The sequence below is a fragment of the Canis lupus genome, chromosome 11, assembly GCF_003254725.2.
Source record: "Canis lupus dingo isolate Sandy chromosome 11, ASM325472v2, whole genome shotgun sequence".
Taxonomy (NCBI): Eukaryota; Metazoa; Chordata; class Mammalia; order Carnivora; family Canidae; genus Canis; species Canis lupus.
In genome coordinates, this window is record NC_064253.1 from 25468118 (window position 1) to 25479660 (window position 11543).

Sequence of the window (11543 nt, forward strand, 5' to 3'; positions counted from 1 at the left end):
GAGAGAGGCAGAGACAGGCAGAGGGAGGAGCAGGCTCCATGCACCGGGAGCCCAACGTGGGATTCGATCCCGGGTCTCCAGGATCGCGCCCTGGGCCAAAGGCAGGGGCTAAACCGCTGCGCCACTCAGGGATCCCGTGTTTTATTTTTTTTAGATTTTATTTATTTATTCATGAGAGATACAGAGATAGAGAGAGGCAGAGACACAGGTAGAGGCAGAAGCAGGCTCCATGCAGGGAGCCGACATGGGACTCAATCCCGGGACTCCAGGATCACGCTAAACCGCTGAACCATCCAGGCTGCCTGGATTTTTGTTTTTTTAAATAAGATTTAAAAAATTTTAAGTAATCTCTACACCCAACATGGAGTTCGAACCCATGATCATGACATCAAGAGTCACATGCTCTTCTGACTGAGCCAGCCAGGCACCCCAGGAGCACAGATTTATAAAATCAGATTTGGGTTCATGTCATGTATTATCTACATAACCTACAGCAACTTACATAAATCTCTTTGGGCCTGAGTTTCTACTTTCTTCACAAGGTCATGAGGATTCTGTAATATATGTCAAGTGCTTAGCGTGGATAACAAATATTAAGGGCTCACTAAAAGGTAACTACATGGAATTCTAGCTCCTTGTACCCTATCCCTCTGTTCTTTAATAGTATAGTCAGAAAGAATTAACATCACAGCAGAGGGAGGGGGGAAGCACGTTAGATGGTGTGGTAAGTCTTACTAGAGTCTGAGTAAGTCCAGAGATAAAAGGGGACTTGGTAGTAGGTGGTAATTACCTTTCTTGGATTACAGGTCTTACCAAATCTTCCAATAGAACAAATAACCAAACCAAAAATGCAGTTCAAGATAATATGGCAAGAACACTAGTTACAAAATGGTTTTGTAACTTATCATAAGAAATACAGAAATCCATTTCCCTCTGAAACTTTAAGTAACTTTATCGTACAGCTGTGGCATGGGTTTTCATTATTGTGACATAATCCAGAGTCAGTCACCACTTGTCTGGTTATCAGTCACTTCAAAGATCTGAACCCATTTTCTCTTCCACCAAGTATCAAAAAGTGAAATAACATGTTGCTTACACTAGGTCTACATAACCTTAAGGGCACAAAAATTTTAGAACATGAATTTGATGAATACAGTTAATTCCTAACATCAGAAATAAGATCTTCTCTACATAGTCTCTTCTAAGCAAACACCAGAGATTTATTCTAAACTACCATACAAAATACCAATTAAAATTTTGCTAGTCTTTGGAGAGGAACTAACACTCCCCAAGAAATGACTGTCTCAGCTTTACCTTTGCCAAACCCCTCAAACCATTGTTAGTCCTTAATATAACAAAACTAATACTTCCAAAGTGTCTTCTTTTGTTCACCCTCAACTTGATGCCCTGCCCCATCATCTCTTATGCTGGTTGGAGGTGGATGGGGCCGTCTTTTATGAAGAGCTTGCAGAATATCAAACTAGGAGGGAGGATTCTGTTACTGTTCAAAAGGCTAGACAGTTACCTGAAATTGATTTATGCAATTGACCTTAGGGGTCAGATGCCATTACCAGATGGGACAAGGTCCAAGATCTGAACATACTGAGACATTAAAGCAGCCTCTGTCATAAAGAGTAACTCACATGTCCCAGCAAAAATTTCCAGCACAAAGTTTACAAAGGTTCATTTTCATACTTTACCTTCAACATTAGGATTAGTCATCCAAAACAAAAATGTATATATCTGGTGTATTACTTTTTCTACAATTTATAGGCATTTACTTGGTCTCAGAAAAACTATAGGGGCACCTGGGTGGCTCAGTCAGTTAAGCATCCAACTCTTGATTTCAGCTCAAGTCATGATCTAAGGGTTGTGAGATCAAGCTCCACATCTGAACTGGGTGTACAGCCTGCCTAAGATTCTTTTTCTCCCTCTGCCCTTTGCTCCAAAAAATTTTTAAAAATACATATAAAAAAATTATAACAACTTCACAAAGCTCACCTAGTGGAATGTTCCACCAGGAAGCAGCAGCTGGAAACTTTCTCTAGCATTCTTTCATCAAGGCAAAGCCTAGAGATATCAATCACAACCAGCATTAGTGATCAGCGTTCTACATGGGACCTTATAAATGAGACAATTTACCTGATATTTATCACAATGCAAGTACTTTTCAAATAAAACAAAAGCCACTGCCTTCCTGTTACTGTTCTTTCTAATACACAAAATGAGCTTCTGGAGAAGGATTTCAAAGCAAGTTATTTCCCTCACCAGTGATGCTCATTAAGAGTATGTTTGGTACCCACGTTCTTCCTTGGGTAGATTTGCAAAAAGCATGCCTGTTTTCCTTTTATCTTTGTTTCTGGGTCTCAGCACACCTGCTCCCTCTAGTAAATGCAAATCTCCTTGGATAAGAGTCCTTTCAGAAGGGAATGGGAGATGTTTTTACTTAGCAGAAAAAACACTAATCAAAGAGCAAGGCAGTATGGTATAACAGGATTACAGGCTCTGAAATCAGAAAAGTAGGAACAGAAAATCTAACATTGCCCCTTATGTAAGGTTATGATATCATGAAAGCTACTTAATCTCTATATTTCAATTTCTTCATCCATGAAATGGTCATAGTTTCCTCAAAAAGCTGTTATGAGTCAAAATGTATGCTATTCAACTCATCTTCAGAAAACTAGTTTTATAACTTCATTAAAACATATCCCAGTCCTGAACCTCTAACCTTGTCTTTCCTGAGGCTGCTCCTTGCTTAAGTGAAGTCATCAAGGCCAGAAGATGCCAGAGAATGGGGTAGCCAAAAAGGGAAGAAAACGCTTTTTCAGTAAAAAGCTAAAGATATCCAGAGGGTAATTGGGTGATGGGCATTAAGGAAGGCCCTTAATCACATCATGATGTGATGAGCATGGGTGTTATACTGCATGTTGGCAAACTGAAGTTAAAAAAAAAAAAAATCCAGAGGTATTAAGGAATTCATGTTTGGGAATCAGCACATTTTCATTACTTGCAAACTAAAGTTTATTTAGGTTGAAAGGCAAACTGTTGGGATTGTCTTCAGCTATGTCATGCCAACTTTATGAACAAGGCACACATGCACAAATGCTCTGCGCTATTTCAATACCCCGACAGCTCACCAACCATCAACCAACACAAAGCTCTTGGATCTAATTTTAGGCTAACTGGCTTTCAATCAAGAATGAATTTCAATTTCAATTTCAAAGCTGCAGATCAGTTACAGCTCCACTCCACCACTGTATCAAAGATACTGTATCAGCCAAATAACACTTCCCTAGGTAACATTCTAAAACGCTACTTGCCACCCCTAGGAAATCTGCCTGAATAGTTATACAATGTCTTGTTTTTTTGACAATGTCCAATACCTTGCTCAAGACCCTATTCATCTGCTTACACCATGTCCCACTTCAACATTTACTGTGTTGTTCTGTATTTACTAACATGGATCTGGAAATGATTCATATCAATCCAGGGTTGTGTGAGACCATGTTCTCATTGTATCACACGTTTCTTCCAAATGTCCTGTGTCCAACTTATGGAAGATATTTGATGAAGCTTCTAAGCTGACTGGTTAGTAGTTAAAATGCATTTATGGGCTTCTTTTTCATATACTTAGATGTGAGTTTGAGGAAAAATCTAATTTAAAGGCCCCAAATACAGCAGGGAAAAGACAATCTTTTGTTTTGACTGGGATCATTCTCCTAAAGGGGACCTTAGAGGATATCAAATAAAATGAGAAAACAAAGGAGCATATGCCCAATATTCCTGAGTTATCTGCATGACAAGAAGTTATCAGGCATCTGAAAATGGAAAGATAGTGACAAAAGACAAAGCATAAACTGGATGAAAACTTCATGTCTGAAAATTACTGTTAAGAGATACAGAACAGGGCAGCCTGGGTAGGTCAGCGGTTTAAGCGCCTGCCTTCCACCCAGGGCGTGATCCTGGAGTCCTGGGATTGAGTCCCACATCAGGCTCCCTGCATGGAGCCTGCTCCTCCCTCTGCCTGTGTCTCTGCCTCTCTCTCTGTGTCTACCATGAATGAATAAATAAAATCTTAAAAAAAAAAAAAAAGATACAGAACTTGGAGGGTTTAAAAAAAAAAAGAACAATGCAAACTTATAAAGCATCCATTAACATACAAATTAAGTAGATAAAAGAGAAAGGGCTGGATCACAGAAAATGTGATCAGTGTATAATGTATAAGAATGAAATCTGTTTTCATCTTTGCATCTATGAGAATGATAATAAATAAAATCTTAAAAATAAAATAAAAGTTAACAGATAACATCCTCTAGGTGCCTGGGTGGCTCAGTTGGTTAAGTGTCTGCCTTTGGCTGGGGTTGTGGTCCTGAGGTCCTGCAATAGAGCCCCTCATGCTTCCTGCTCAGTGGCGGGGGGGCGGGGGGTCCTGCTTCTTCCTCCCCCTCTGCCCCTCCTCCCCACTTGTGTTCTCAAAAACAAACAAAACAAAACAAAACCTGTCTGTTCAGAAAGTGACAAAAATATGAAAAAATGGATGTTTCCATCTTAACAGACAGCAGACAGGGTTTAAAGTGTGTCCAGTGGTATAAGATAAAGCTGCTATCAAAGGGAACCTTCATGTTCTTTGAGGAAAGTACCCACAAGAAACCTTTTTTTTTTAAAGATTTTATTTATTCATCACACACACACACACACACACACACACACACACACACACACACAGGCAGAGGGAGAAGCAGGCTCCATGGAGGGAACCTGACGTGGGACTGGATCCTCTGTCTCCAGGATCACACCCCAGGCTGAAGGCGGGGCTAAACCACGGAGCCACCCGGGCTGCCCAAGAAACCTAATTTCCAACCTGTTGGAAAGGAGAGGAGAGCCTTGAACCCCTATAATCACTTCTCCTCCTCATTAAGATAAGAGACATCTATAGAATGTAGCCTATGAGAAGGTTTTATTCTGAGATTGCTAGAGAATTCATTGGACTCTGAAGAAATTTCTGCTCTTCACCTTCTCAGTTAGACAGTTCCAGCAGTGGGTCTAAGGAAAAGAGGCACATTTCTCCTGAATCTTCAAATACGATTTAAGGCCATTCAGCCCTGCTGCCAAACTTATTTAAGTTTTCTCACAACAGAGGCAGAGACAGGTAGAGGGAGAAGCAGGCTTCACGCAGGGAGCCCGACATGGGACTCGATCCCGGGTTTCCAGGATCACGCCCTGGGCTGAAAGTGGCGCAAAACCACTGAGCCACCTGGGCTGCCCAGGTGAATGTTCTATTAAACAATAATTTTGGGATCCCTGGGTGGCTCAGCGCCTGCCTTTGGCCTGGGGTGTGATCCTGGAGTCTCTGGATTGAGTCCCGTGTTGGGCTCCCTGCATGGAGCCTGCTTCTTCCTCTGCCTGTGTCTCTGCCTCTCTCTCTCTCTCTCTAATGAATAAATAAAAAAATCTTAAAAAAAAAAAAAATCAACAATAATTTTCACTTGGAGTAGGTATTCAAACACATTTAATATAAAACCATATTAATAGCCTGTCCATCTTATTTGTCTCTATGGTTAAAATAAGCCCATTCATCTCACAAAATTACTTTTTTAAAAATTAGACTCAACACCAGGGCATGGAGCCTTATAAAAGGGCTTGAACTCATGACCCTTAGATTAAGAGTTGGATGCTTAACCAACTGAGCCACCCAGGAGCCTCTCACAAAATTACTTTTAATCCAACACAATGTGAAAAATTCTGTATAGATTTTAAAAAATGGCTATGTGCTATAAGAAATGTATTTGGTCTTTGTCCACAGCTTTTTTTTTTTTTAAGGTTTTATTTATTTATTCATGAGAGACACACACAGAGAGAGGAAGAGACAGGCAGAGGGGGAAGCAGGCCCCATGCAGGGAGCCTGATGTGGGACTTGATCACGGGTCCCAGGACCATGTCCTGGACTGAAGGCAGGCGCCAAACCGTTGAGCCACCCAGGGATCCCCTGTCCATAGCTTTTGACAAAGCTTCTAAAGCCCTTAAAATGTTCTGGGTGATGGGTTTTGCTATTCATAAGGAATATCTATGGAGTACACCTGAGTTTATGATAACAAAGTGACTTAAGGGTGGGGCCACTGGGATCACCAGGAAGACCACCTAACTGAGGGCTGGAACTTTCAGCTCCATCCACAGATCTCTGAGAAAGGTCTGGTGTGGAAGGAGAGTCTGCAGATTAAGTTTTACAAACTCGTAAGTAAGATTTAGTGAACTTCTAGGTTGGTAAACCCAGGCAGTATGCCCCAGTTCCACAGCAACAGAAGTTCTTGTACTCAGATGCTTCTGACCCTCACCCTATATAATCTTCATTTGTATTCTTTATAAAACCAGTCAATGTGGGGGCACCTGGATGGGTCAGTGATTGAGCCTCTGCCTTTGGCTCAAGTCGTGATCCCAGGGTCCTGGGATTGAGTCCTGCACCAGACTCCCCACAGGGAGCCTGCTTCTCCCTCTGCTTATGTCTCTGTCTCTCATGAATAAATAAAATCTTAAAACAAAACAAACAACCCTCCCCCCAGTCAACGTAATAAAGTGTTTCCCTAAGTTCTGTGAGCCACTCTAGCAAATTATTAAATCCCCAATTTAATGCCCATAGGTCAGAAATAGGGGAGGCCCAGACTTACCATAAAAGGGGGCAGTCTTGTGGGACTGAGCACTTAACGGGACAGATGCTAACTTTATGTAGTGCCAGAATTAAACTGGAGGACACCCAGCTGTTATCCGCTAAGAACTGGAAAAATGCTTAATGTGGGGGAACCCCCTTTGCCCCATCTGTTATCAGAACTACTTAGAGGAGAAAAGAAGCTATGTATTTCAGGAGAGGAAAAGCAGTCAGTAAGCTAGGTTGTTTCTATTTCCTTCAAAGTCAAAGTACCTACAAATTGCTTCTAACTAAACAGTAAGATTTTAAAATGCCCAAGACCACCACAGAAGACCCAAATAAAGTCTACAAACTGGGCAGATCTTAAAACATGGGTTATCTGACTAAGATTATTTCTGAAATATACAAGGTTCCTTGGTCAAGTTAAGTAAAAAAACATTCGAACACTCACAGATGCAACTTAGCCCAAATTATCCTTGTCTGTCACATTTACCACTGCTCTTAACTAGAACAGGCTCTGGCAATGATTTTATTACATGAAAATTATAAATCTCCCAGCCTTATATTTGGAGCTACTTCTTGCTGGTTCAGAAAACATTAGCAGGAAAAAAAACACCAAAATTTCCCACCCATCTTTCTTTTAAGATATATTCACCTGCTTTAGTTCCTTATCCAAAATATCCACAACCACAGTTCCATTCACGTGGCTCTAGTTCCAGTTCTGGCTTATGTACACATTTGTCCTCATTCAGCCAACGGTGAAGAATGTACCAGGAGCAATCACACACCAGGAAGAACTTCCACTAAACCTTAAGTGGGATTTATGTATACCAAAAGTAGTGGCAGGTTATTTTATTAACATACAACCTAACATTCTATTAGACTCACATGAGACTAAATAGGTATGTTCCACAAACTGAAATTTAAGTTATACGTGTAATACTTCTTTCAACTCAGAAAATTAAGTATGACGAGGGCTACAAAAGCCTCCACCAAGTTCCCTATTTTAGCCATTTTGGCTCTTACGAATGCTCTTCCAAAGACATGACAACATTACGATAGTCTGTTATACGCGCCTGGGTGGCTCAGTTGGCTGAGCACCAGACTTGTGGTTTCTGCTCAGGTCCTGATCTCAGGGTTGAGATCTAGCTGAGCCCATTGTGGACTCTGCTCAGTGGGGAGTTTGCTTCTCTCTCTCTCTGCCACCTCCTCCCCCAACCCATGCTCTCTTTCTAAATAAATACAATCTTTAAAATAAAATAGTCTATTATAGCTTAGATTACAATTTCAGTGAACCCAGCCTTGTGTTTTTGGAAAAAAAAAAATATATTCAATGCATTGTGTAACACAATGCTTCAAGTCCTGAGCTCTGCTACACTTCAGACACCAAGTTATTTCCCTCTCAGCCTCAGTTGCCTTGGCTATCAAAAGGTGGCAATACTTCTTGTGAGGATTAAATGAAATAGTGTCTTAGCAGTGTCTATAATATACTACACACTTAATAATTATTGTGCTTAGCAACTTCATTCTGTTCAGATGTACTTAATTACTGGGTCCATTTTGCAGTGGTTCCCTTTCAAAGCTACATTTGGGTGATATTATCAAGAGATAGTCATAAACCGACTCTGAATTTCAAAATTACTCTTATCCCAGCATTTCTTATAGTTACTGTTAAAAACAAACCAATCTGGTTTTCGTGCCCAGAATTCTATACTGCTGGGAGAGTTAAAAAAGAAAACAACAAACAAAAACCCCACAAAACTTTATTTCAAAAACAATTCTATAAATCCAACACTAAGTTTTACTAGTGCTAATAACCATGCTTGAAGACCTCAGTTTTCTCCTTCAGCCCAAAGGCTACCTGCAAACACCAGCACACAGATTGTCATCCAGTTTTTTAAAGGTCATGACATTTCTCCTTAAAATATTTTAGCATTAGGTAAAGAAAACATTTCTCATCATACAGTATGATGATCTGAGTCTGATTTTAATACAATATAGCCATGAACATGCAATCTTCCTATTTCTGAAAAGAAACTGATATGTACTGGGAAACTTCAGAGCCAAACTGAATACAGTTGTGGCTCCTTACTGATACCCAGAGATGGCAAAGATTTAAAATTTTCATGGGATCAAAATGCAATCAAACCCTGAATAAAGGCAAAGCAGGACATGATTATCAACCACATTATTTGTTTAAATGAAGACTACTCCCAGATAGTTTAGACAGCTTAATCCTTATCTAAAATGTTCAAACTAACTCCATCACTTAGAAGAAAAGTTATGCATAAGAATTTCATTTTAAGTGTGCTTAAAACTTTACTAATCAAAGGGATAAAGCCTCTAAAAGCCTTGAAGAGGAGCTTAAAAGTTTCAGGTAGCTAGGTAACATGGCTAGGGACAAATATGAGAATGAGCTTCCTTAAGCAGAAGGGAATACTGTTACTACACAGTGTTATTTTTTAACGTCACTACACTCAGACAACCGGGAAACTACCGTCGTAAATGTACACTTTAGACTTCTGCAGAGAATATCAGGTATGCAGATTCTAATGCCCCCAAAGTAAAGTAATAAGAGAACAAATATACAGGTCATATCCAACTTTAAACACTGCAACAACAATCCATAAAAGCCATACTCAATTGAAAGTAACACAACAGAAGATCCTAGTGAAATAAAAGAATCTAATTCTTGGTAGTGCATCATACATAATGGGTCATGACCTGTACTACCTACCCCCCCTTGTAAAATATGCTCACACTTGGGGACTAATTATTCAATCTAACATATATGGCAGAGAACCACTTGTGTTCAAGTTCCTGTAAGATTATTAAATAGGTCTGAGTATTTTATTAAATTCAAAGAAACAAACTTAAGAAGTAAAAAATAAGCTGCTACTTTCAATTTGTACTAGGGAAAGGGTTAGCAAAAGCCCAAGTCGCTAAACTGAGAGCCAAGCTTTCAGGAGCTTCATCTCAAGCAGGACTGTCACTAATTTAGTAAGTACAAAACACAAGGCAAAACCAATCTATTAGCTCAGGGCCGTCCATGTAACTAAGTACACCTTATTTCATATAGTAACAATTAAAAGCTTGATTAATTCTATCACTGCAAACCAACCAATCAAGAACAGCCCTGGGATGGAAACCAGAATGTCCAATTCCTGCCTTGAAAACAAACTTTCAACATAGCCTGGAGCAAGGCACTCTGCTATTCTAAGAATGCTCAGACATACAAATATGTAATGTTCCAAACGCCTTTTTTTTTTTTTTTTGGGCCACTTCCTGTAAGCAAAAAGTTCCTATAACCAGGAAAGGAACAAAATAAGTAAACTAAAAAAATGGGAATACCTCTGACATACATTCCCAAAACAAGTAATTCTTTTTTAATCTAAAAAAAAAAAAAAGCACATACAGCCAGTTTCAATGTAATCTTCCCCTGGGCCCACCCAGAAAACTTACAAAAGGAGACCAAAAGCCCACCTAATTCAGTTCTAAATTTCAACAAGCATTAGTACATCAGGCACCTCTATCCCTGGAAGTTCCAGAGAAAGGCCGAAGAGGACCCTGCAGTTAACAGTTCACTTCAACGGCCTCACAATCCAATTTCTCCTGAGTATACAGATACGCATTCGTCAACCAAAATCTTCTCTCTATCCCCCCCTTCCCCCCGCACACGTTGGCATTTTCATTTCATAGGTGGATACTGTAACAGCTAACACCAGGAAACTCCGGGATAATTAGAGGATTTGGGGGAAGTCATCTTGGGAGTGTTGGAAGACCCAGAGATATCAGGAAGAGTCATAAAGAGGTTGTCCCTCACCACCTCTCCTTCCTGTCCCATCCAAACTTCACCCATACCGGTATTAGAAGACCGGGAGGGGGAGGCCATTTTAATGAGACCTGGCTAAGAAACGTGAAGGAAGAGAGGAGGAAATCAGGGAAGGGCGTTCGGAAAGGAAGGCCGAGCCCTTTTCCCCAACAGCACCCGGGCAGGGTGGCAGCACCTGGAGCTAGAAGAGAGAGGTGCTGGATTCAAGGGTCTGGGAGAGATTCAAAAGTATCAATGGCCTTCCACGAGGGGGTCAAGTGGTCCGAGCCCCGGGAGCGGGGCCCCTTACCCCGAAGCAGGGGAAGGACCCCCTTCTCCCGCCAACCGCGCAGACCCTCGCCCCTGGGTTGGGGGCTACTACCCAGAGATCCAGAAGGCGGGAGTTGACTAGTGCCTGGTTCTCATCCGGCCATGCGGCGCGGGGGCGGCCATCCTGAGGGGTCCGGGAACCAAGAGGGCACGGGGGGGCCGGACGCGGCGCTCACCCGCGGGCCGCCTCCAAGCTCTTGATGAGCTTCTTGATCTTCCAGATCTCCACGTTCCTGTCGGCAGCACTGGGGTCGTCCGCCATCTTCTCGCCTCCTCCTCCCTAGAGCGGCCCGGCGGGGCCCGGAGACACCAAGACCACAGAGTTAGCGCCGCCGCTGGGGCAGAGCGGCCCCCTTCCTTGCCACCCCCAAGAGGCCCTCTTCTTCCCGCCCTGCGCGGTCCGCCGCGGCGGTCGCTGGCCTTTCCCTCCCTCGGCTTACCTAAGGGCCCAGTCCTGGGCGGCAGCGGCTGCTCCTCCCCGGCGGCGGCTCCGCGGCGGCGGCTCTGACGTAGGACACCGGCTCCCTCTCTCCAGGCAGCTGCATGTGTTGCAATCCGCTCACATGGGGCCTGTGACATCACTTCCTCCGCCAGAGGCTGAGTGGAAGTCAGCGGGCGGAAGGGAGGGGGCCGGTGCGGAAGAGAGGAAGCTCTGAGCGCGCCGCGACTTGCCATTGGCTCTCTGCGCCGCGGCCTACAATAAGCTCTCTGATTGGCCTCAGTGGGGCCGCGCTGCCTTGTGAGGTAGGGCCCGGGGCGGGG

At 42.5% G+C, this 11543-nt stretch overlaps 1 protein-coding gene across 2 annotated transcripts in view; it reads right to left on the minus strand.

Annotated features, from left to right (window-relative positions):
• ETF1 (eukaryotic translation termination factor 1) overlaps positions 1-11386 on the minus strand; it is a 32491-nt gene extending 21105 nt beyond the window's left edge. Inside the window, exons 1-3 of one of the 2 annotated variants that reach the window (XM_025432042.3) lie at positions 11222-11379; positions 10958-11061; positions 2002-2070 (exon numbers count right to left, since the gene is read on the minus strand). In XM_025432042.3, the coding sequence (XP_025287827.1) occupies positions 2002-2070; positions 10958-11043 (155 nt within the window). In that variant the 5' untranslated portion in view covers positions 11044-11061; positions 11222-11379. Of the gene's footprint in view, positions 1-2001; positions 2071-10957; positions 11062-11221 lie in introns of both variants that reach the window. The other variant, XM_025432044.3, reaches the window with a different exon arrangement.
• Between the last annotated feature and the right edge of the window lie 157 nt (positions 11387-11543).